The sequence below is a fragment of the Gigantopelta aegis genome, chromosome 4, assembly GCF_016097555.1.
Source record: "Gigantopelta aegis isolate Gae_Host chromosome 4, Gae_host_genome, whole genome shotgun sequence".
Lineage (NCBI taxonomy): Eukaryota > Metazoa > Mollusca > Gastropoda > Neomphalida > Peltospiridae > Gigantopelta > Gigantopelta aegis.
In genome coordinates, this window is record NC_054702.1 from 68,960,923 (window position 1) to 68,988,873 (window position 27,951).

Here is a 27,951-nt window from a genome sequence, read left to right on the forward strand (position 1 = left end):
CAAAAGCCTCTTGCTTCAGACTAGGACACTCGACCCGACAGAGCTCCGTACACAGGTGTTGACAGGTGTTGACTGTAACCAGTTGCAAATTCTGGGTCCTTTGTTTTAATCAGAGTGTAATACCTTGATGGCTTTCTAAACCAAGAATGATGCTATCGTTAACGTCTGTTTAATCTCTTGACCGGCTCAGCGACTTTGATAAATGTCTAGCCTAGTGGCAGTCGATTGACACTACTGTAGGTCCAACTTCAGTGACTGGCGATATACTTAGGCAGACTTAAAAATCACAAATGTCTGAAACACCAGCCATATTGACCACTATTTATTTATTATCTTAAATCATGCACGAGATACCAATGTCTGGGCTGGCCGGTCCACTTGACCGATAGGAATTTGTTCCAATAATAGAAATGGACAGGTGCTTCGGACCGACAAGAATGACAAAAGTGGGACTGGCAAACGCGCGTTTTTCAAAAATAATTTCAGTCCCAGAGATCGAGAATCGGTCCCAGACCGGTAAAAAATGGCTTTTCCCCACCCCTGCTCTCTACATATATTATTAATTTTTAAAATCTTGATATTCATTTATAGATACAGAATTTTGTTTTTGAATTTTACAAGTCGGAACATCCACATAAATTGCCCAAGCAAGCAGTGGTAATGTTGAGTTGACAGGTTGTTCAAAGCCATACAAATGTCAATGTTATCACAGCTGATGCAGATTAACGTCATCATGTAAACGAGTCAAACATGCAACAAATTCCAAAAATATTTTAAAGAACATGTATTCCTTTATGTGCATATTACATAAGTAAATATCAATATACAAGTAGCGTAATAGGGACATTCTTGTATATACTACCGGTAATATTATACAAATCAATACATTTTCAAATAATTGTTTCTGATGCAGGTTCATATGCAATTACTGAAATAATTATTCCGCATATAAAATTAATGCCAACACTGAACAGTGAAATATCTTAAAATCATAATTCATAATCATAATTAATTAACTGCAACAAATAAACAAGCAGACCAGGAAAAGATAGAACCAAAGGTTTGATGTGGTTGTTGTGGTATAACGAAACCATCATAACCAATTATATATTGGTAAACAAACTAATTAAGAACACTGTACTGTCACAAGCAAGATGAATCTGTGTTTTACTTCAGTTATTAATAATTTGTACCAGAGAAGAAAAAAAAGAAAAGGTAAATGCATCCAAAGCACTGAAGCATGAAATACTAGTGTACATCATGTTAAAGACACTCAAGCATGAAATGATGATTGCAAGTACTTCGTGGAAACCCCCCAGCAAGATACTGTATGTAGGTTTATAGTCCACCATGACACTTGTTTCAAACATTAAATATAGATTGCTGCAGGCTATACACACAAGGAAGTATTCAAGATCTAATTTGGTTGGAGTGATGTAACTAAAGTAACTGGCCTTCCTAAATGGTATAACTATGGATAAAACAATGTTTGAGAGATTAAAACCTTAAAAAAGAAAACAAAAGCATCTAATATAGATCATGGTAAATTGCTTTTGGCAATGCACTGGTAATCATTTTACATTTAAAATATTGGTACATTAAGGCAAAATGTTCTGAAATATGTGACAAATGATATGTAACAAAAACCGAGTTTAAAGAAAGGTTAACCAAAATCGTAAACTATACCAGAGGCGGATCTAGGGGGGCCCCAGGGGCTCGGCAACCCCCTAAATTTTGCGATAGTTATAATTTTATTATATATTCATTTTCATTCCACCTCATGTCACTGGGACCCCCCTAAATGGATTTTCTGGATCCGCCACTGTATACTGATATTCAAATAATGAACTGGAACATCTGCTCAATCGTAGGTTAAAAACAAGGTTTATCAGCCAGGAAAATCATAAATGCAAAGCTATGTGGATATATCTGGTCTTCTTATCTTGTTGAATACAATATTCACTAAGGTATCCATGTAAATATGGATATTGGCGACAGTGATGAAATAAAGAAATTAACTTAACAAAGACTACAGACAAAACTAAGTATAACTATTTATAATGAAAATATACTAACATAACAAATATTGAATATATTAACCCAATTTGCTAGTATCTCCTGTCAGTAATTGTTGGGTGAACAAAACAAAAACAAAACACAGCTAATAAGAAAAGAAATACAACAAACTGACAAACAGAAATAATAACATTATTGCCTTAGAATTTGTCTTCCCAATCATTCTAATTGATATCTTCAACCAAAAATAATTTAATAGTCTTTCAATAACCCTACATGCCTGAATGCAAACAAACATCTATTTGAATAGCATTTCTACATCAGGGTTTTCTACCAGTCATTTATTTTTAACTAGCCTTCTATACACTACTACGTAACTTGATCAACCATTCTCTAGCCTGCTAAAGAGTTCAAAGAATATATTAAGTTATAGTACTATAATAAATAAGTCCAGGGTAAATCCAGCATATTTTGTAAAAAACAGTTAAGTTTAAACAAAATCAGTTGTTATATTTCCTTGCTGTACATTCAAATTACGGTAAAATATTATTTATTTTTAAGACAAAATATTTTTAAACCAAAATATTAATATATGTAAAGATGAACATAAACAAAAATATCAGTAAAAAAAACCCACATGACTATTTGGAAAAGAAATATGAAAAATGATAACTTGAAATTGTAACTTTAAAAAGTGACTAACTTAATATTTTCTACGAGAGATTCAGAATAATTCACAACATATAAACGCCTACTGTAGAAATGGGGATGAGATTTGCAATATCTATAATTCCTAGTGTTTTATTAGCCTTCATGATAATATTTTATAGTTGCCAGTAGTTTTAAGTTTTCATGCATTATTTGCAAACTACTACATAATTACATAATATATACAAAAAGGACTAAGCAGTAAAACATCACAAAACAATAAAAATGTAATAGTTGAGATAGATGTTAACATAAAGGTAAAAACATAATACATTTTATTTTAATGTTATCTAACAAACAATTCACTAAAATTCACTTTAACTGTTATGACCAATTATTTTAAATCTGAATCTGAAATTTACAAAGTGGTAAAATATTACAAAGATTAGTTAGAAATATTGCAGGTACATTTATTTTTCAATCCATTATAAATGTGCATAATTTAAGTTATTATAAATCGGTGAAGAACAAAGTGAGTAACATTAAAATCAATAGAAAAAAGTATACAAATTTCAATACTCTGCCCATGAAATCAATGCTTACCAATAGATATATAGCATTTAAAATGTAACTATATATTTATTAATATACATATGGTTTGTTTGGGTTTTCTTTCAAATAAACTGATATAAAAAGATAGATATTTTTCTTTATTGAAAGTTCTTGGTATTAGTGACACAAGTTGTTGTAAGATGCCTGTCTAGCTTGTATTGTGTTTACCCCACCTGTACTATATTCAGTGACCATAATACGTTGTACACACACACAAACTTGCAAAATAACCTAACAATGTTGTTGTTTTTTCTGTTTGTTTGTTCATCACAAAAAATAAAAATAAAGGTTTAGCACTTAGACTTAAATTATAATCATTCAAATAAGAAAAGAACAAAAATGAAAAAACATTTTCACTTTCAAAAATAAAGACGAGTTATTCTTTGTCACAAACCGTTCAAGCAGCTTGGTAAAAATGCATTCATAGTTTATCATTTAAATATTATCAGTATCAGTATACCCAAATATAATGATCTACATTGTAAGTGTTATTATTGTGTGTGATCATTCATCATCACTATTAATGATTAGCACAGAGGCACATGTTAATAACAGAAATAATTATTGTTTGTTTGTATTCCTTAAACTGTTCACCATCTTATTTACAATGCTGGTTATCTGCTTTCACTTTTTTCTTTTTTTTTCAGTAGAATGACTTAAGGACTTGAACCTTTTGTGGGGTTTTATTTTTTGTTGTTTGTAATGACTGTTCTAAGCAAAATGATTAGGTAAATTTTAATATGAGAAATTGCAAATATTTAACAGTATGTACCAAAAATTAATATATAATTTGTGGTTTTTCTAATGTTAAGATGATTCATTTGAAGTCATATACAACATTAATGGTATTAAATATTAGGAAAATGTAACAAGCTATGTTTTATAGAGCAACTCACAAAATGTTGCCATATAATTATTATATGAATGTTAATATATATTGTTTTAAAGTACTTGATATATTTCATATTATGAAAGATAAAAGGTATGCTGCCATTTTAAAAATAATTATATGAAAAATTCATCTAGTTTTTTGCATGATAGATAACTTTATGCATGGTACTTAACTACATTGTTCCATGTATAGTAGAACAATGATGGACCTAATCAAATAAATAATAAATCAGAAACGTAACCACATTCTTCATATATGTATTAAATTATATGTATTTCATAGCTGCAAACATACTGGGGTAGAAAGTGGCTGTTTATGAATGCTACTGCACAAATATTTGTAGGAGGAATGTACACAAAATGTCCAGCACAAAATATAACATACACTGTATTAAATCTGACCAACATGTATAACCATTTAAACTTTTTAATTTGATAATAATAATAAACTTGGATATTTTTGTTTTAGTACTTATTTTCTCTAAAAAATAAAGTGTATTATCTTCACGATTTGACCGAAAAATCCTATTTGTGAACAGAACTACAGGAACATAGCACTATACCAAAACTTACAACTGGGTAAAATTTTGAATTACATGTAGACCTAACTACTGATAGCACAGTTAATACTACCAGTTGTGTCATTGGTCATAAATCTGACCATTTATCTGGGTAATAAATGTATGCAGTTTTATTTCATCCAGTATCCAGTCAAGTCATGTGGAATTTGTAAAACTAAGTATAAACTAGGTATAATAATTTTGAGTGAAATTATATCAGAATCAGTGTAGTAGGTTCGAAACCTGCCATTTGACACTTAGTGTTTTTAAAAATCAAAGACATTCGGTTCCATCAAAAATGAGCCATGAAAAGTTCCACTTTCTGCAGTTAATACTCATTGGGAGGTGATGCAGAATTCATATTTATGGGTCATGGTCCGTTTGATATATTGTATATAGTATTTTTGGCCACATACATTAACATTGTTGTCTATGGGATTTTATTTGATATAGTTCATTCAAAATGGAAGCAACGTTGTATTTTAAACTAGAATTATTAATGTTGGCTGTAATATATACATTATATATTTTCAAAACAAAAACAAAAAGATTACTTCCAAGTTAACAAAGTACAAAATATCAAGAATAAAAAGGAGAATTCAGGCTACAAATATGTTTGCTAAAAGTAAACAAATTACATACATTTATATTTATACATATGTTGTGCGTACTACACTAACTGCTTCATACATATTTTGTATTATTAGTAAGATAGTGGTTTTATTAGTGAATAATAATAATAATAATAATAATAATATAATTAATAATAAAAACAAAATAAAAGACCTGAATAAATATGTTTTAAAAAACTTTAAAAAACTTTAAAAAGCTTTATCACAATTAGTAAACAAATATCTCCAACCTTTCAGATGGAAACAGTCTGTATTCAAATACAAAAGAAACAAGTAATTACTGTATTATATCATTACATGACCACATCATAATCCATTAATTAAAAAAAGGTGTTGTCACAATTTATTTTTTTATAGTAACTATAAATGTAGACTGTTTTAATACTGTAATGTTCATGTCCATCATGTAATAATTGGATAAGAGCACAGGACAGGTATCAAATATTTTCCCCACCCATCCAAACCCTCAGTGACATATAAATTATGGTTTACATATTATATATATATATAGTTATGATTGATGATGATGATGATGAATATAGAGGGGAACTATATATAGCAAGTTTCTGTGGCTGAGAGCAACTGGTAGTTATATAACAATGACAGATGTTAAATATTCAGTTAACTTGTAGCATCAACAAGGATTTAGCATCATTAATATCGTTTTATACCACATTAATACATCACTCAACATTTTACTCAACATTTTAAAAGATGTGCACAAGAATATGTATATTAATGTTAAATATTTGAAATAACATCATAAACTTGTTCAAAACAGTTCTGTTGGAGACTCAGCTAAAATGACATGTACTATACTTCTAGCTACGCTAATTATACCCAACACTTTGCTACAGTTGTAATAACTACATTAAACCGTCATGCTCACTCGTTATCACTAGTAATCTTAAACTTCAGTCGACCTCACCATATGGTTTAGTAATTACAGTAACTTCGTAGCTCTCACCACAAAAACAGAACTTCAGGTATTCTTGGTATAAAGCAGTAATGCTTAGAGAGAAAAATCAATCACTGTGTTTTTGGGACCAAATTCATAGGCATTCTTGCACATATGTCACTGCATAAATTTAATTAAAGAAAAACACTAATCGTGCTAAACTGCTGTACTCCAAATTATGCCGACATATCAGTAACAAATATTCCTTTCCCTTTCTGTCCAGTTTAAGCATAAAGTCTTCAAAGTTGTTCAACAATCATGAAATGCAAAGTCACACCACCGTATAAATGTATTTCCAAGACTAATCCACTTCACACTTTAAAATTACATAGCACTTGTCAACACCTCCCACCATTTCCCTGTCTTAATTTAACCAACATTATTCAAATTTCTGTTTGTATTGGATGGGAAGGATTCTTTAGCAATAATAACATTACATAATTGGTCCTTTACATGTTGTAATTACTTCTATACATAAATATATATTTTTGTAATAAACAATTTCCATTACGTGGATCAGTGTATACATTTCTTGCGAACATATCTGGTCCAACACTCTGGCTAGTTTAGAAGCATGGTGGAGCCGATGAATTCTGTCACAAAAGCCCAATGACTGGTTCTCTCTAACATTATGCTGGAGACAGATCCTGCTGCTTGCTAAGCAGCGTGCTAATAATGTCTGCATAGTATGCACCGAAGACCGATCTGTTGTGAGAAATGAGACGGAGGAAGTTTCCCAGGTGTTTGGTCAACTCGCATTCCACAGCAGAGAAGCCGACCGGAACTTTCAGAGACTGGACCTGTTGGGAAATGATCGACTCTTTGATGAACGACAGTACACGGGTCACTGAAAAAATATATATGAAAGAATATTAACAATCTATTTTAATAATTTACGCCAAGACAAATTCCAAAATTAAATACAGTGAAACCCCTTTAAACCGGACACCCTTGGGACAAAGTAAAAAGTCCTGTTTTAAGGGGTATTCGGTTTAGAGGTTTTTTTTTCTATACTGTATTTTAAAAGGGACAATGAAAAACATCCAGTTTCAAAGAATTCCTGTTTATAGAGGGTCTGGTTTTGAGAGGTATCATGGTACTAACATTCCAAAAGTTAAATAAAATAATTTCTTTTTTATAGTCCATCCCACAGGGAATGCCTTTTTTCATACTATGGAATTTACTACCAGTTATTTATTTCTGAGTCAATTAATTTCTAAATTACACACAATTTTTTAAAATTTATTTCCAAAACACTTACTTTTCTTCTTACTTCAAACCAAACTGCAATTATTTTGTTCAAAAAAAAAAAAAATTGTAGGAGGATAGGACGGGCTATAAATTAACACCAACTGAAAACTCTCTTACATTAAAAATTAATATTCCAAAAATCAAAAATATTATCTTGTCTCACGTTACATTAATAACTTTATAAATTTGCAAAAATAAAAATAATAATTTCTCAACACCAACAAACTCCTGACCATTAATGACTATTAACATTTCAAAACTTAAATTACAGGACAAGAAGTTAACCTTTAAGGTAGAAATATTTATCCATATCGAATAATTGCAAGTTAGCACTTAAAGGAAACATGACACGAGACCATATTATAGCTCATTTTAAAAGAAAAATGATATAAAAATAATATACAAATAACTTTATAACAATAAAATACGTGTAGTTAACTTAAAATGAAGAAATTACGCTAACCAGTATCAAAGTACGATTTATGCATATTTCTTCGTGAGCGTTCGGAAAAAAAGGGAAGTGACGTCAGAGCCGCTGTACTCTTCCATTGTTGTTAACGGTTTATATGGAGTAAGGGGCTTACGATCTTTTCAGTCCAACAGTGCCGTACTGCGCGGCCTTTGGGTGTAAAAATAAACAGTTTAAACGATCGGGATTGTCTTTTTATGGTTTTCCAAAGGATTGTATCCGAAGAAAGACGTGTGTATTTTATCGCAAAAGAAAAGATTGGACACCAACACCGCATAGTACTTTGGTGTCCGCCTAATTACAGCCCGGAGCCCGAACGTTACCCGGAGACAAAAACAGTACTCGGTTGCGAATGCCGAGGTGTACATTGTACATATTTGGCACAAAGATACACCTCAGCATGATGTATTTATATATGTTAAAACAAAAATGTAGAATTTTTTATTTATTTATTTTTTTTGGAAAAAAAAAGATTTTTCATGTTAGGGCTGTAGGCCTACATAACAAAATCTGTATTCACCGTCCGAAGAAGGAAACGTCAATAAGTAATTAAATATGGCATATACAAACATGGGATTTGGCATGAGGATACATCTCAGTACGATGTATTTAAATATGTTTTTAAAAAACGTGTAGAAAACAATAATAATTTTAAATAATGTTTTTACCGTATATCTTCGCCTGTAAGTCGATCTCGGCTATAAGTCGAGTCCCTAATTTCAAGCCCTGAAAACGTATTTTTTTATTGACCCGTTTATAAGTCGACCCATGAAAAACTACTTATAAATATTGAAATATTTCTTATTTTCAGCACATGAGAACAATAATATTTGAACAAAAGAAAATTATTTTACAAACTTCGGTTTTCACGTTTTGTACATCGCAATATAATCAGACTATTCCAATCAAACTATCATTATTACATAGCATCAAAACGAAATATTCCCTTAGTAGAGAGTGAAAGCTGTTTGACTGTTACTGTATAGTATTGTACAGATGGTTTTGTGCACAGACAACAACTTTATTTATAAACACTGACAACAGATCACTACGATAAAACTGAAAGTATCACGTTTTGCCGCCATATTAATACATGTAAGGAGGATAACTCTGGAAAGTACACTGGTTTTTGTACCAAATGATGTGTGTCCCTATTGCTCTAGATAGTGAACTGCAGAGATCAGTCTATTTTAAGGGAAAGCTCAGTAATATTCATGAAGTTAATCACCGCCAAAACATTGTTTGAACAACCATTAATGCCAGTGACCAGATTTCAAAATAAACTCAGGCAACAGGTAGTTAGTATTGTTTACATTTTTACTATTAGTGATGACTGTTAATTTAACTAAGTGGACTGTTGTCTTGGCATGTGAGTGAGATCGTACGCCTTTTCGCATAACCAAAACCGTTCTGATGCCAAAAAAAATAGGTTATAAAAAATAAATGTGTCAAATTAACATATTTGAGTATAAATACATGGCATACTTCAACAATAAAACTTGTAAAATAATCCCCAAAACTAATATTTTTTGGTGAATTTTGTTTACCCTCTTATAAGTCGACCCCCCAAGTTATAAAATAATTTTTGGGTGAAAAAAATTCGACTTATAGGCGAAGATATACGGTAATCTTCGGGCGGAATACGTTACAAAAACGTTCCTCATCGCCCGAAGCCCAAAAGCAACACGTAGTTCAATACAAAAAACCCCACTACTGTCGGTGTCGAAATAACTATTATGTTTCATCCACGGGCTGACTTGAGAATCGGAGTGTTGTTTTAGTTAATTGGTCCTTTCTTTCCGTGGCCTGCACATGTGATTCCTGATTGGCAGGTGTATATTGCAGGGTATCGACCAGGTAAGTGATTACCACGGTCTAGACATGCGTACAAAATACGTGCCAGTTTTTTTAAGATTACAGGGTATTGTGGCGTAACCTGTCGCGACTATAGTACAATGTTAATGGACATTATCAGCCGCCCTGCTTCATTACTGTAAATAATGCTGTAAAACCCTGGATTAAGTAGACTTTCCCATCTAAAATTACAAAACTGACCAATTACGTAGTACCAAAGAAAAGAAAATTATCACTTGGGTATCGTGAGTGGTCGTTTTTACTCTAACGCACCCTACCAATAGGCCTAATAATATGCTACTTTTTTTTCATGAGAGAAAAATACTATAACCCCATTTCGTTCTATTGATGCAAATAGAAATATATTTAGTTTAAAAGTTGATTATACTCTCAAGTCATTTATGTTGTTTTACAAGCCAGGTTAATGAAAGTGAAGCGCCTTGTCGTAAATTAGAGCGTTTGTTTACACTGTGCATACAGATTTCATTATGTACAGCCCGAACATAAAAAATGCGATATTTTCTAAAAAAAAAAAAAAAAAAAATGTTTGTCCTACATTTATATTTTTTACATATTTAAATACATCATATCGAGGTGTATCTTTATGCTAAATATGAACAGTATACACCTCGGCATTAGCATCAGAGTTTTGGTTTTGTCTCCGGGTTACTTTCGGGCTCCGGGCTCCGGGCTGTAAATTGGTCGACCGGTCTGGTCTGGCACCATCAGTTTCTCCACCCTCCGACTCGCTATCCGTTTTTTCTTCAGTATCACTGTTGTAAGTAAATGTGTGTCTTTCTTCATTTACTAACAGCTCATATTGATACGGCAAAACGTTTTGCGAACGAACACTCATTGTTTTGGTAAGCTGTGCAAGTCTTAGATTCTTTATGAGTGGTACGGACTAATGCTTTTAAGTGTAAGGCTTCAGATCAAGCGACGCGTCTCTGACGTCACAGACCTCGTGATTGCCCTGCTCATTAAAGATCGGCAATTTCCGCTAAGAGCTCGTATCTGGGGTTCTTTTATGGAGATATTTTAAGTAATTAATTTTTTATAATTTTTTTTTTTAGGTGATTCAATTTATAATTAATTGTACATGGTTGGTGCCAAATATGGTTTACGTGACATGTTTCCTTTAAACCTTGTTAATAAGTGGCAATACAGGTCCTTTGTTTCTGAAATACTCACACATCAGCTGATGAACTGGATGCTGTGTAGATGACATTTCCGTAATCTGACCCACTAGGGCCTTCTGAACGGACTCTGACAAGATGGGGAAGCCATGTTCTAGAAGGCTGTTGTTCACCTCCTTCTTCACCTGTTCTCCAACATTCAAAATATGGGTCTTTACGCCACTGAAACAAACAATGAACACATTAAACATTCACAAGAATGCCATTTGAAATATAAATCAATTAAACAGGATTCCCATAAATAATAATTACAGTATTCCTATAACATATTTTACCATACTATATTTAAAAAAAAAAACTTTTCATCCATAGTAATGAGTTTACTCTCATTTTAAAACTAGTTTTAAGGTCTCTGGAGAGTCATAAGAGTAATCACCTCATACTTGAAAGAAACTGAACTTTTGAAAACAGCAAAACATTACACTTAATCCATCAATACTAAAACAAGTAAGAATCTTCTAGTTTTAAGGCTGGCCTTAACTCAGTTAAGATTTTATAACAACCCTATTAATTTAATGTGATAATTACTTTACAGTTATCCGATATAAATAAATAATTATTATACACCTTAGTACACCAAAACAAGTTTTGTTTTTGTTTTCTGTTTAATGACACTACTAGAGCACATTGGCTATTGGATGGCAAACATTTGGTAATTTTGACATATAGTCTTAGAGAGGAAACCCGCTCTATTTTTCCATTAGTAGCATGGGATCTTTTATATGCACCATCTCACAGATAGGATAGCACATACCACGGCCTTTGATATACCAGTTGTGATGATATACTGGCTGGAACGAGAAATAGCCCAATGGGTCCACCAACAGGGATCGATCCTGGACCGACCGCACATCAAGTGAATGCTTTATTACTAGGCTACGTCCCACCCGCCAAAACAAGATCATTTATATGGTGCTGAATATGTGCAAATTGTGAATGCTTATTACTAGGCTACGAGCCACCTGCCAAAATGAGATCATTTATATGGTGCTGAATATGTGCAAATTGTTAAACAATCATTAAATTTAGGTTAAGACAAACAACTCACGCTTCTGACACGTCCTCCAGTATAGTGGTGATGTGTGACTTGAGGACCGCCTTGAGGTCCTTGATGCCAGCGATGGACTCACCGACAGTGCTGTACGTGATCAGCAGGATGGAGGCTATCAGAGACAGACGGCCAATGTCTTTCTGCAGCTCGTTCAGGCGAAGCTGGTCCATTAGCAATGTCTATAAGGTCATAATAAAACATACATATTGTATGAAACCAAAACAGAAATCGGTAAAATGTTCAACAGAAAGGAAAGGAAAGGAAATGTTTTATTTAACGACGCACTCAACACATTTTATTTACGGTTATATGGCGTTGGACATATGGTTAAGAACCACACAGATATTGAGGGAGGAAACCCGCTGTTGCCACTTCATGGACTACTCTTTTTGATTAGCAGCAAGGGATCTTTTATATGCACCATCCCATAATCAGGATAGCACATACCATGGCTTTTGATGTACCAGTTGTGGTGCACTGCCTGGAGCGAGAAATAGCCCAATGGGCCCACGGACAGGAATCGATCCTAAACCGACCGCACATCAAGCGAGCGCTTTACCAATGGGCTACGTCTCGCCCCCTTACAGGTAGGGTCAACTCAAACAAGAGCCTTGTGTGTTGGAAAGATGCATACCCGGACCACCAACACATACTGACACTTTAACAAATAAAAAACGCGTAATTTTAGAGTTAATAAAAAACCATGATTATTCCTGCTAACTGGGGGCAACCATTTTGTTTCGTTTTTGTGACGACCGGTAGTATAGCTTGGGGCGAAGTGACGTCAGCTCCGTCCATCTCCTCTTAAGCACAGTGTAAACAAACGCATTTCGCTTTCATTAACCTGATTTGTAAAACAACATAAATGACTTGATAGTATAATAAACTATTTAACTAAATATATTTCAATTTGCATCAATAGAACGAATTGGAGTTATAGTATTTTTCTTTTTTTAAAAACCAAAGAAAAAATGCATATTATTAGGCCTATTGGTAGGGTACGTTCGAGCAAAAACAACCACTCACGATACCCAAGTGATACTTTTCTTTTCTTTGGGACGACGTAATTGGTCAGTTTTGTGATTTTAGATGGGAAAGTCTACTTAATCAAGGGTTTTACAGAATTACTTACAGTAATAAAGCAGGCGGCTGATAATGTCCATTGCGATTGGAGGGGTATCTGTGCGGTTACCACACAATACCCTGTGATCTTAATAAAAGAGGCACGTCTTTTTAGTGTGTCCAGACACAGTGTCTGGGGACCGTCTAAATGTACACCTGCCAATCAGGAACCACAGGTACAGGCCACGGAAAGAAAAGACCAATTAACCAAGAAAACACTCCGATTATTATTTCAGTACATGGATTAATTTATGTAAAACCATAATACAGTTATTTCAACACTTTGACAATGGTAGTTTATTTTGTATTGAAAAATAATATATAATTGTTGTTGGCTTACTGGGATGACTATTATTATAGAACATTGCGATGCATTCGCAAAAATCAGGTATGTTTTGTTTCTTCAGTCTGAAGACTAATTCCTGACGTGACATGTTAGGTATTACGTAACCACCAGCTCGCCAGAGGGCGTATTCACTGGGATGGTACAAAATGGCTGTGCCCGTTATATATAATAGCCGTCACATTTAACCGTTTTATTAATTAACTATACAATTATACGTGTTGATATTAAGCAATAATGCGCATTATTTATCGTTGAATATGCATACCAGGCCAAATGCCTTAATTGTCCTCTCCTTTAACAGACAGAATAGAACTGTACCAATGCTCAATACCATAGCATGTAAAATCAGGGTTAGACAAATCCACTAGCCCTCGATTCCAGAAAGTGAATATCTGGTTTAAGCCAGTGGAAATTAGCAACTGTATTACTATAATACATAGTAGACTAGACAAAGCTTTTGTGAGAGCTAGTGACTTTTTAAACACATTTGTTAAACGCTGGTAAAATAAAAACAAAAAAAACTTTAAAAAACGCCACTAACATTTAACACAGAGATAAAGACATTTTTAGTATTTTTGGACATTACAAACATGGATGCTAATGAAATGAATGATGAAGCCACAGTAATTTAAATGCTGGTAAAATAATAAAGACATTTTATCCATAATGATGCTTTGAAAAAACTAGGCAGCCTCCTTAACCCCTGATCTATGTTTTGTCATCTTCACATCTGCAATTACAGAACCTTTTAAGGTTAGACATGCACATCTTTATTACTCTTTCAAATCTTCTCACCCAAATTATGTAGATATAATAACATAATATTTGTGTAATTTATCCTATAACTTACCCATGATATCCATGTCATAAACCCATGTGATAATTTACTTTATTAACCCGGTTAATAATGGTATGCAAATTTGCAAGGTCTCTAGGTAATGTGTTGCTGTGGATGGGTCATTTGCTTACAAGCCAACAAGACCCGTGTACCTGAGCGTAATGTTTTCAAAGATTTGTTTAAATGTGTGATGTCAAACTAATCTGTGTTAATCGTGATGACGTCATATTATCAATGGCGGCGACTTTAGTACTGTGATTTACTAAATATTTAATTAAAATGTTATTTTAGAAGTGTTATAGGATAAACAGAATTCGCTACTCGTGTTTTTTAATATGTAAAATATCAACCATGTCTAGTTAATCAGTATTTGTCTCAGCAGAGCCTCGACAAATACCGATTAACACAGACTCGGTTGATATTTTCCATATTAAAAAATACTTGTGACGAATCCTCTATGTATGACACTGTTCTCATTTTATAATTGGAAATGACTGCTACCTCCGGAAAGAGCTGTTTTTCTTGATCCCACTGTAACAGTTCCATGTATGCTTCATTCATAATGGATGCTGGGGTGGCATTGGAGCCCGAAGCACCTGCTATGGAGGTCTGTTCCTGGTGGTAGAGTTTTTCAAAGTTTCTCTTCAACCACATCTTTGTATATTGAAGACCATCAATGCCATTTTCTAAAACAAGACAATAAACAATGTTACATATGGGTAAAGCTAAAGTAATGCAGCTAGTTACTAAACGAAAATATATTTTTTATTTGGAACATACCAAACTAGTTGACTTACCAACAATCTTAACAGAAGCAAACATATAACAGCATTTATGCAACAATTGGAGCTATACAAGCTCAGAAATAAGCTGTAAACAGACAATAATTTCCTAAGAAAATGTTTAATCAGTATTTTTCATTTATGTGCATAGGAACACTCAATTAAGTTTCGAATACAGTGTCTTAGGAACATAAGCTATCTTTTTTTCGATTATGAGAAAAACATGAGTGTAACAGTACTGTAAATTACGTGAACCCAGAAATTACTAACATTAAATTAAGTTAATGGTTTAGCTACAAAATCACCAAAGCCACTATTCATCTACAAGGTGAATCATACTTTTAAAAATGTATATATACAATAAACTGGATGTGCTTTTTACATGCTGATTTATACTTTATTATCAATCATGCATTAAGACTTATTTTGTCATATTTGTCATATCAAACCAAGGTTAGACGCATTTTTCATCATCAAATATATAACCTGAAGTTACACAGCCTACACGAAAGTGTTCAAGCATTGTAAATGTTATATAATTACCTGTGTGTTAGACAAAAACAGGCTTTTTGTAAATTCGGCCCATACTGTTTAGAATGTAGTACCTTCCTGAGTTTTAAGAAACTCTTTGAACTTGGTCTGCTCGTATTCCACAGACTGTTGTTGCAGATATGGCCTCATCTGCTGAATCGTGAAGTTGGCCATGTCCATCTTCATTAGATCCAACACAGAAAATATCTCCCTGCAAATTACAAAACATTAATTAAAGCTCTAATGCACAAACTACACGTATATAACATTAACATATACAGTACAAGCAAAACACAAAATAATGTACGAGAAAAAAAGAAAATATTTTTACAACCTTTTTTCCCATAACACTTTTCAGATCTGGATATATTCTCTATATATGCTTTCATGTTTTTGGTGAAAGGGTAATAGATAGTGCAATCCAATTAATTTTCATGCTGTCAGAAATTTAGGTACATGCCTACGACAAAAAATCATCAAACATTCAGTAATTTGTATCATGGGTTAAAACATCATGATGTGTTAGAGGTGATATAAAAATAAAAAAGACATGTCTGACAACATCAAGAAAAAACATTAATATTGATCATAAAAAATATGTGCTGTTTAACATGTTGTGAAGTATATATAGTACATACATGTAGGGTGTTCTTTATCTTCACAAGTAGAATGTTAGAGAAATGAAAGCAGATGTTATGTCTGCTGAATACACTGATTTCCAATGTAAGCAGGCACATGTGCATCAAATTATGCAGGAGGTTGGGGAGGGGTCTAAACTGTGGTGAGTGAATCTTTTAGGAACAGTCGGGTCTTATTTGGTAAGCATGGAAATTAGATGGTGATGGTTACAATAAAAGCTGCCAAAAAGCACCAACTGCCACTTACTAATGAACACTGAGTACTGGTATATCTGTAATATAGTAATACAGTAATAAATTATTAGGAGATTCATGTTGTCACCTGAACAGTGGGATGATTTCTTTCTTTTCCTTAAGAGCAGCAATTTGGTCGTCTCTGATAGGGGCACACAGTCTGGCCATTACTCCAATTACATAGTTGGAATAGTAGTATATATCAAATGCATCATTGTCGATTTTCTGTTTGATCAGATCAAGATCCAAAATTTCATCAATTTGAGCACGGAAACGAGCATGTTGTGGTAGAAGCAGTGAAAACACAACCTGGAAATAAAATAATTCTTTTTCAAAGATGTGTTTCCTTCTAATGATTTTAATGGATATTTTAAAAGAAGTACATGTAATACCTTTAGTGCAAAAACAAAAAACCCCAACCCAATTCAGGTTCAAATCTAAATTAAATTTATAATGGTAACATACATATCTGCCCATATCAGTAAATGAAATCGAGACACAAGAAATTCACGCTAACAAAGATATTTTTATGAATGCCATATACTGAGAATGATGAACTATGAACCATCATTCTATAAACATGTTTTTTGTCAATATTTTCAGTTTGGTTTAACGTAAGAAGACAAACAAAAGTGTTTTTGAAATAACAAATATATACTATTTTTGTGTGTAATTTACAAATCAATCAGCTCAGACATAAATAACATGTAGTAAATTCCATAGTATGAAAAAAAGGTGCTCCCTGTGGGACTGATTATAGGTCATCCTTAAAAAGATATTTGAGTAAAGTAGCATGTTCAATATGAGTTTCAGCAAATACATTTAAATTTATCAAGTTTATTATTAAATTTAAATACTAAGAGCCATCTATTAAAAGAATAGAACAATAATGAAACACTGGATCTATAACAAGGTTCTTTTTTTGTGGTTAACAATGTAGTAATCTTCAAAATTTCTGTGATTAATATAAGGAAAGGAAATCCCAGTCTTGTGACTACAGATCTGAGGTTTATTTTTGTTTCTTTATAAAAGTGTGTGTGTGCTTATATCCATTTTAAGTTCAAACATGTTACCTTGGGCAGACACCTCAACTAATTGGGCTGTCTGTACAGGACATGGGTCAATGGTTAATTGTTAGTGGAAGAAAAGTTTGTGTTGTGGTCTTATGCTCCTCTTCTTCGCTCGGGTCCATCTACCCATACACACTGACAATGTGTTTGAGCTGGCATCAATCAGCCTTAAAGCCAAAGGTTAACCACTATGCCACCAAGACAAGTGGCTCCTGAATCATATACAGTGAAACCTCTGAAAACTGGACCCTCTATAAATTAGAATTCCCTCAAAACCAGATGTTTTTAAAACAAACCATAACGTCTCTAAACCACATACCCCTTAAAACCTGACTTTCTACTTGTTTCATGGGTGTCCAGTTCTGAGGGGTTTCACTGTATATATAATAATCAATTAACTCATATGAACAATATAACTTATGTAACCTGTTTAACTTCTTTAATCAACTCCAGTGCCTGACTGTAATCTGGTGGGTCCTCTGCCAACTTTACTTTCAGACAATCCCAGAAGGCTTTGTGAACAATATCCGAGACTTGTTTCTGGAAGCTAACAGACACAAATCAATGAAAATGATTAACTAATGGCAAATACTACATGCAAATCAGAAAAAAGACTTGTTTGAACATGACAGCATGAGGTCGGTTGGGAGAAAGAAGACTGCAGACATTATTTGAAATATATTGCAAAATATAATTTTAAAAATAATTTATGGATGATTATACATATCAGAGTAATCAGTAATCAATATCAGGCACGGCAGAAGCAAGAAGACATTGGGAGGGCTGATTAAGATCAAGGGAACAAAGCAAAGTTTCTAAGGGTTTGATAACTAGATGTCCTGAAATGTAATTTCCTGCATTCTACAAGCAACATTTATCTCTTCCTTAAGGTTTAAAATCAGTAATACTTTTTATTCACAATTATTGAGGGGGACTTGAGCTCCCCAGGCTCCCCCACCCTCCACTCCGCCATGCCTGAATATACTGCACATGCATAATGTGAATCTCGAATCCACAAATCTGAAAAATCCACAACAATGTTTCTGGTCACTGTTAATCACAATAATTATATCGAACCATAAAGTTAAAAAGATTTCTAGCTACATCTGTAACAAAACAAAGTACATACAGAAAAAACCTGTGTGAAACTGAGACCACCTATTGGAGTAACAGAATCTACATTTGATAAAATAGTTGAGGCTCTAATCTTGATGGCGAAATGAGTGGGGGTTTTTCCACCTAATGTCACCTCAAGTCGCTGAGTTGTTAACAGTAATGAGAAGTCGAAGTCACCGTAATATTCTGGACCTAATTTGATTTCAAAAAACAAAATCACACGACATCAAGATCTCGACTTCTTTAGTGTTATAGCTCACTTGGCACCTTGTCAATGTATGTCGGACAGTGTTTTTACTTTGGTGCCAGACTGTATCGAGTAATTGTGAACTGGCTTATTAATGGGGAAATGGTTTCTGCCATGCGCACTGTAATGTACAATTGGGATGTCATGAAATAATGTTTTACCGTATTCAATTTATTGTCAAAATGTTAATACTCATTCTAATTTCTGTTGTAAAGAGATTAAATACATGTCATAGTTTAATGTTGACATTCTTCAGATAACCAGGCTATTGTTTTTCAAAGTGACGCATGTCGCGCCATGTGCTGTGACCAGTCAAGCGTTGTTAATCCTCGGCCACGTTCATTTCAGTAATGCCAGAAAATACTAATTAATACTTTAATTTTAACATAACGACACATTATCAACTACTTAATAATATCACATTTTTAATTAAACATACAACTGTTTTGTTTACATTTTATTACCGGAAGTAGTATTTTATATCAAAATATTATGATTAGAACAGTGTGTAAAATTCATAATGTTTTCGATCGAACATGAAAACTGGAAAAAATGTGACGAAATGTACTGATAAATGTTCACTTCACCTATTTTTATCAAACTTCTTCCCTTTCTTCTGGGAAGAGAGAAGTCACTTATCCTACTTTTTCAATTCTAGATTGGGGCCTGATAGTTATACCCAAGAAGTAAAGTACTGGTATGAAGTATAGCCTACAGTCTGACATTTAAGTTAGAATTCTGACCTTAAGTTTTGAGGTTCAGATCTGAATAAGCATGCAGCTTCACTCAGTTAACTCCATCTTTAATTCAAAATTTATAAAGTAGCAAAATCAATAAAAAGATGATCATAATATACTCAAAATTGTTTGACTTGGGATACATTTAAAGTACAAAAATTACACCAGGGACAATACACACATATTAATTCGTGATTTACTAAATTTAAAGTGGTCTTATTGACAGGTTTTCCTTTATGTGAAAAATTAAAAGATTCGGTAAAACAATGAACATATACACAAAACACGTACATAGGCCTATTCTAAAAAGCAAAGTTTTCTTTGTGAATGCTGTCAAGCTGGATAAAAATTGTTAAATTAAAACAAAGAGCAGGGTTTCTGCCAGAGGGTATGAAGGATAAAATTATGTACTCTAAAATCTTGGAAATTCCATAATTTTTTGAAAGATTATAGCAAGTGAACTGATGTTTAAAATTTATCAAAGTATATGAAATGCATTGTCCAATTTCAAAAGATTTCAAACCCATAACCACCTAGTAGAGGCACTAGCAGTCTGTTTTGTTTTTATTACATACTCTCAAGTTGTTTTCTGACAGAAAGCCTGAAAATAATGTTCATGATTGTAATTATGGCCAATTCTTCTATTATACCAGCTGTAAATGACACTCCCATATTAGACACTTGTGAAATATTCAAATACATTTACAGTCTTTAATTATTTGATCACTATTGCAGCTACGTGAGTGCCATTGTCAAAATTTATTTCTTTAGTATTTCTGCTCTTGTCACTTGTCCCAAACAAATGCTGTGCATGAAACCATAGCCTCTTATTGTGTTTAAAACAAAAAGCAAAAAGAAGATATACCAGTGATGGGCTATACTGAATTATGTGCAGTATGAAGCACAAACTGAAGAATAGCAGAAGCAGGTCAACACCACTTGCTCTCATTAATGTGTGATCATAAACATAATGTCTAGGACAGCCATAATTTGCAAGTAATTGTTTGTGAACGAAGGAAGGAAATGTTTTATTTAACGACACACTCAACACATGTTATTTTACAGTTATATGGCATCAGACATATGGTTAAGGACCACACAGTGATTGAGATATGAAACCCACTGTCAACACATCATGGGCTACTCTTTTCAATTAGCAGCAATTATATGCATCATCCCACAGACAGGATAACACATACCATGGCCTTTGATATACCAGTTGTGGTGCACTGGCTGGAACGAGAAATAGCCCAATGGTAATTGTTTGTGCGGCAAATGCTTAAGTTTTGAAAACATGTCAATCTACACAATCACATCACTTGCTTTTGTTTATTGCTTCTGGTACAAACATTGCGATGACAACCACTTGAAGATAAAGAGCATTCTGGAAATTGTTGTCTACTTTTCCTAAGTCACACAAAAGAGAAATTTAAAATATATTTACTTTTTTCGCCAAATTTAATTAAAACATAATTATCAATTTAGCATCCTCATATTAAGAAATCAAAGATTCCTAAAAATTTCTAGCAATTGGATAACATTAGATCCAAAACTGAAAAAAACAAAGCAAGTTCTTTATTTTAAAAACCATCTTTACTGGAGGTATATAATACTGAAAATGAATGAAGGTTGTTTCAATATTAAACGAATAAACCATAAAAAGGGAGATGCCGTGTACATTTTACAACTGAATCTGTAATTAAACAAATGGTAAAAATTATTCAACAATGACCTTTTTTGAATATTTTAAAACACATATTAACAAATTTCACCACTATAAATCATTGTCATTAGTGAATACAATTACAGTGAAACCTGTCAAAACCAGACCATGAACAAATCGGATTCCATTCAAAACCAGACAAGTTTTATGTATCCAAATTTTATAAATTTTAAAACGACTCTCTAAAACTGGATCCTGCCTAAATGAGATAAATATTAGGTACACAGCATGATCTGGTTTTGACAGATTCTCACTGTATACTACAGACAATGGTAAAATATCACAAATCAGTGACTATATCCATAGTCGTCTGTAAATAAATGAAAACCATACTGTGCATGGATTAATGAAAACCATACTGTGCATGGATTAATGAAAACCATACTGTGCATGGATTAATGAAAACCATACTGTTCATGGAGTTCTTGAACATCAAAGAGAAATTAACACAATGGCAAAAAATCCACTGAACTTTGATCATCCACATACAATACTCGATTATTCCACGGTTTCCAATTTAGTCTTCAACGGCTTTGAGTATGACATTAAGGCAGCTGTTACCAGTGCTGTAACTAGTTGCAGGCTTTAATACAATCTTATCCCGTGCTGTCAGATAATGACTGCCAGTGATATCACAGTAAGCCATGCCCAGACAGTGAAGTAAATTACAGAACTATGAAAAATTAATGAGCTTTTGGAGGATTTTCAGTTGGAAAAATATATACAGGAAGTACAAGTCAAGAGTGTATTTTCCCCAAGTGTGAGTTAATCAAAATAACATGTAATCTGCATAAGACCCAGACAAGTTCCCATGATCACCAGGCACGGAACTGAAAAAATATTTCCCATGAAATTTTAAATCATATGGCCTAGAATTGTGTAGTGATCTGTGAAATTTGTGTAGTCAATTGGGATGTGAAACTAAACAAAATGTTCTCTGCAAAAAAACTTAGAAAATAACTGCAAGATTTTTTTTAATTAATGCTCTCATTGCCAGGACAGTACATACCATGTTTTTTATTTACCATCATGGGGTATTTGAGTGGGGAATGGGAGGAATTAGTCAATTGAAGGAGAATGATCCTGTAAGTTGTAACTCATCATATTTCAGGCGAATGGTAATATAGTATTTTTGTAATCCTGCGTTATCAAAAATGAAGATATTTTCAGTTATATTATTTTCATTCTAAGCATCACTATAAATTAACAGTTTGTCAGTAGCATACTAGTACCTATCAGCTTTGTGACTGGATGGTTCCAGCTTGAAGTCACCGTTAACCACAATCTCATGAGCCAACTTCATTTTTTCAACACCATCAGCTGCAGCCATCAATTGCTCAAATGTAATAAATTTTGGCGGTGACGCTGCAATGTTAAAATACATGTATAGCAGTGTTTTTCAGATATTGGGAGAAATCATCAATGTACTAGGCCTAAAAACAAATGTGTGTTTCCAATTTCCCAAACTACCTTAAGTTTATATACTGACCCTGACATTTTTTTAAGCAAAAAAAAACTTCTTCTTTTTTTTTCTTTCAAATTATAATTTTATATCATGATCCCTGATTTTTTGCAATCAAAATTACGATTTTTTAATTTGATTCGATGTTTTTAAAAAAAGGGGAAAAAAAGGTTCCTACCTACATACGATAAAACCTGAAACACATATATTATTTTAGGTCTTAAAGCTACAGGTTCACCACCCCAACTTATAACATAATCAAATTATGGGTGCATCGTCCAAGTTACACTTACCATATTTCACTATTTTTTTTACATGTATTTGTAATAATCTTTGCATAATTAAATCAAGAACATCAAACCTGTATTGTCAATAAACATGGTTATCTAAAAAATCCTTGGCAAAAAAATATAAAGTACAAAGAAACTATTATCTATTAAAATAACACAGTTCTTTGTCAACAAGGAGATCTGCAATTGAAATTTGAACTGTGATGTCCATACTAACCTGTCTGTCATCCTTACTAGAGTTTGCAATAATATTATCCAAAATGAAATTATTTGGATTTATTTTTTTGAAGACATGGTATGTGCTATCTTGTCTGTGGGATGGCGCATAAGTATTTCTGATTGTTCTAGTGTTTGTACTAGGTCAAAATTCATTTTATTTCCTAATATATATTTTTTTCATACATACAAAATTATTGAGACCAAATACAGTTTGGTCTACTTTCAAACATTAGGATGACCAGAAACACATTGAATATATAGACACTGGTATTCTGAACAATAACTTGTGAAAAATGTTGCCTATTTCTATCACTGTAACTATATTTAGTATTTAATTTAAGTCATTAAAAAAATGTATTTGTCAGAAACATCTTACATTGGTAGTAAACTTGAACTATTAAAAAGATAATTTAACTAGCTATTCAACTTATTTTTTCCTTGGACGAACTCAAACATTTTTTAACTATGGTATGCAACACTGGGATCAGTTCAACTAGATGCTTTGTTATAGCAGCTTTAAAAATACTACTTTTAAACTAATTTACATTATTTAATAATGAATTTAAAAAATAAAATAAAAACGTACCTGGAACAGTGAATTGAGGATGTCCATTGTCTGGGGAGTTTGGACTCGGTGTGCGAGTGCGTCGCTTCTTGGCCTCCTCCTCCAGATTACTGCCATTCTGGGATGTTGAACAATCGCCATTCTCACTGCTGCCACCACCATCTTTGTTCATCTTGTTTTGTGCAGTTTCATTGTTATCTGCCATCTTTCGTCTTTAATGCTGTACATAAAAAATATTGACCCAATTTACAAACCCTGTTTTTTTTAAAACTCAGGTGTTCAAGCATTGTAGTAATAGACACGTGTTTAAAAGATACAAACAAGTTTTGTAAATTCGGCTCCATATGATTAAAAGTATCTTTAGAACTTAACATATAATTAAAATTAAATAACTATTGCAGTTAACCATGTTCAAATTCACTCGGCAATTAATCGAGTACAAATTTCATGACAAAACTGATAACAATACAGAGTTACTTCTCTTCTAGTTCAGTGGTCCTTGTGACACTAATAATTAAACGTGCATTGTCTGGAATATTTGTATTATTTAAGCATTTAGAACAGAAAATCCCATTACGTTTGGTGCATATAAGACGCCACACTCCGAATTGGTTTCACTACACTGGCTTTTCTAAGTTAAAAATAAACCCACTATTTTGAAAGTGGGACACTTTTGCCGGGCTCCCTCTGGGCTAAAAATAGTACGGTTTGGCTATTGTTGCATTAAAAAAAACGAGCGGATTCTAGCAGCCAATTCCTAGCAGCCAATTACGCTAGCAGCCAATTACAGCAGACCCTCATGGCGACGTTCTAAACACCGGACTCATACACCTTGCGATTGTTACCTGTATTTCACACACTTTTAAACAAACTGTTATGCTAATTTTTATTATTCACTACAACTTAAGAATTTTAAAGAGTATCTGTATATAATAACAACACAAAAACAAAATAACAACCAAGACTTATTTTCACAGTCTTATTGTTACTAATATCCGTATAAATACAACTTAACCATTTTATTAAGCACTTTTATAATATCTGAAGTATCACTTTAAAAATCAGTCTGTACTACAGTAATGTAGGATGTTCAACTAGTTTCGTATAGCCCACACCACATTATAAAAGGCGTATGAGTCCGGTGTTTAGAACGTGTCTGCTGAAATTGGCTGCTAGCGTAAATGGCTGCTAGGAAGTGGCTGCTAGAATCCCTCGGTATTACAAAATGGCGAGAATTGTTCTAACTGGCTAGTAAGCATTTGACGATATGCGTTAATGACGACAACTCGCAAGTGAATTAAAAGTGCAGTTATGCTTGTATTTGAACTTAGAACTTGATTATATACGATTGAAACCAGACATTGCAGCTTTAAGTGTAATGGTATATTTAGTTTACCTATATTCTTTAGTCAAGAGTTGACAATGAACAATATAAAGTTTTGGGTGTTCACAACAACATTAATAAAAAATTGTAAAAACATTTCATAACATATATTCTAAGAAATATTTCATAAATGTATGACTGCTTGTAGACATAAATGTCTGAGAAAGTTATTGTAATTCAAATATAATTCTTATATCTTATTAAAAGTATCTGTGATACCTATTAACTAAAAGATATAGGTTATAGAACAAAAGGTGTCTTAAACATTTCTATTTATAAATATAATGTCAATTTCAAACAAAAGTTGGGTAATAAATTAAATATATAGTTGATCTCACTGTTGTTTTGAACTGTTGCCAAGTCACACAGTCCCAGTCATAAAGCAATTTATGCAAAAGTCTTTGTTATTTGTCATGTCTTCAGGTAGGACTGGCTTTAAATAACTTTAGCAGTGGAGCAACATTTTATGACCTTTTTGGTTATTTGCCAACAAAATACATTAGATTCAATATAAACAAAGGTGCAGGTACATGTACAAGTTAAACAAAGTGCAATTTGCATTCTTCAGTAGAATAGTTTTAACAGTGCTTCAGTTCAGTCTGCCGTTTTCAGTTAATTGGTACAACATACTGTAAATAGCTATACATCTGGACAAGAATGTTACTCTACCCCTCCCCTCCCCTCCTTTCAAACACATGCAGACACATCAGTTCTTTTTTTAATTTGTTATTAATCAATAAGCAAAACAATCACAGGTTCTCACTAGATCACACACACACACACACATATATTGGCAACAAATACAAGCTATGCTAGCATCTAGATTTTGTGAATAGCATGTGTGCTAAATAAATAAATTTCATAAATAAATTTCACACATTTAAGTGTAATTATAATTTTTATTTATTTATCAAAATGCACATGTACAGATAATAGTTTTAAATGATTTTAGATAACTGTAAAATCTTTAAAAGATTATAAATATCAAATATTTACAGGGTCCTCCTCTAAAGTTTATTTTTGTTTAACGACACCACTAGATCACATTGATTTATTAACCATCGGCTATTGGATGTCAAACATTTAGTAATTTTAACATAAAGTTTTAGAGAGGAAACCCACTACATTTTTCCATTAGTATCAAGGAATCTTTTATATGCACCAGCCCACACAGGACAGCACATACCCACAGCTTTGTGTTAAAGATACACAAGTCCAAGCTGTCAGTAGTATCTTTACATCATGTGTTTTATTAATATTTATCATAGGTGTCATAAGTGGGAGGATGAGGGACAGAGGAACATTATCCTCCCCAACTCTAAAGACTGCATTGTCACTCTCCTCCCCTCCATCTTAATAATGTCAAGGTTTATTTTAATTAACTGTTGAAACTCCATAATTCATGAATGTCAATAAATAAAATATCTAGGCATCAGAAGCAGGGAGGGGATGGTGGAGCAGGGGGCATCCCCCCTCCCCCCGAAAGGAGAATCAATGCCCCTTCATTTGATGGAATTTTTCAGATTATCTGCATAATAAATGACCTATTTTAAGACCACAACAACAACAAAAACGCACAAATTTATATTAAAAGCGAATGCCATTACATACAGTAATGAAAAATAACATAAGTAAATTAAACTAACAACCATTAAAACTGGCAATACCGTTGTTTGGATAAAAACAGCTGATACCAAAAATGTCGTCTGCAGCAGCCAAGCTTTCGTGACCTACAAATAATTTGTTCTCTTTTCTAGAAAAACACAAATGGCAGCCAATTTTATTACTCACCATAAAAAAGTATGATATCTTTCGAGTTGTGTAAAATGTTAGAATTATCTGGCTTCAAACAAAATTGTGCTATAATCTGCTAACGTCTGGAACACTCTGGAGCACCCGAACAAAAGATCAAGGTACACCAAGCTTTGTTTACGGAGGTGACGTCAAATTTGCATTGTGGGATGACGCTTGATACTATTTTTAAACTCGCACACCACAACATTAGCATGCGTTTTCGTTCACGCCCCAGTTGGATTTTTTTAAACTATATAATACACAGTTAAAAATAAATATTAATTACTTACATATATATCTTGCAAAAAGTCACCAAATGCTGGATGTTAAGATTCTTGCTCAAATATTAAATTTCAATTGCGTGTTTATTAACAATGCGTATGTCAGTCCTTTGTGTTTGAGAAAACCGATCTCAATGTTATATTATCAGTATACGACGGTTGATCAATAACACGAGTATGACTATTATTAGTATCCAAAATACGTCAGTGCTGAAAACAGTTTATGATATTTAATACCGGTATACCAAAACGTGACGTCATGATTTAATTTTGATTCCTAACTAAAACTATGTTCATTTGATAGCCTATTTAAATATATATATATATATATATATATATATATAGGCCTATATATAAGAATGAAAGAAACAAAGGAAGAGAGAGAGAGAGATTTTAACGACACCACTAGAGCATGCACATTGATTATTAACCAT

At 32.9% G+C, this 27,951-nt stretch overlaps 1 protein-coding gene across 1 annotated transcript; it reads right to left on the reverse strand.

The window, feature by feature from the left end:
- Positions 1–769: 769 nt before the first annotated feature.
- On the reverse strand, positions 770–27,370 carry LOC121370998 (T-complex protein 11-like protein 1). The gene is made up of 10 exons (XM_041496588.1): positions 27,234–27,370; positions 24,080–24,278; positions 22,755–22,887; positions 18,126–18,246; positions 16,718–16,938; positions 15,832–15,968; positions 14,946–15,130; positions 12,136–12,317; positions 11,083–11,249; positions 770–7,164 (listed from the first exon to the last, which is right to left on the reverse strand). The coding sequence occupies exons 2-10, from the start codon at positions 24,261–24,263 to the stop codon at positions 6,947–6,949; spliced, it is 1,548 nt and encodes a 515-aa protein (XP_041352522.1). The 5' UTR covers positions 24,264–24,278; positions 27,234–27,370; the 3' UTR covers positions 770–6,946.
- Between the last annotated feature and the right edge of the window lie 581 nt (positions 27,371–27,951).

Excerpts from the sequence above, each read along its gene's own strand:
- LOC121370998 (XM_041496588.1), bottom strand. The coding sequence starts at position 24,263 with ATGGCAGATAACAATGAAACTGCACAAAACAAGATGAACAAAGATGGT. Across the intron at positions 12,318-14,945 it reads AAAAACAGCTCTTTCCGGAG|ACATTGCTAATGGACCAGCT; the intron begins GTAGCAGTCATT and ends ATGACCTTATAG. Across the intron at positions 7,165-11,082 it reads TCCAGTTCATCAGCTGATGT|TGACCCGTGTACTGTCGTTC; the intron begins GTGAGTATTTCA and ends ATATTTTTTCAG.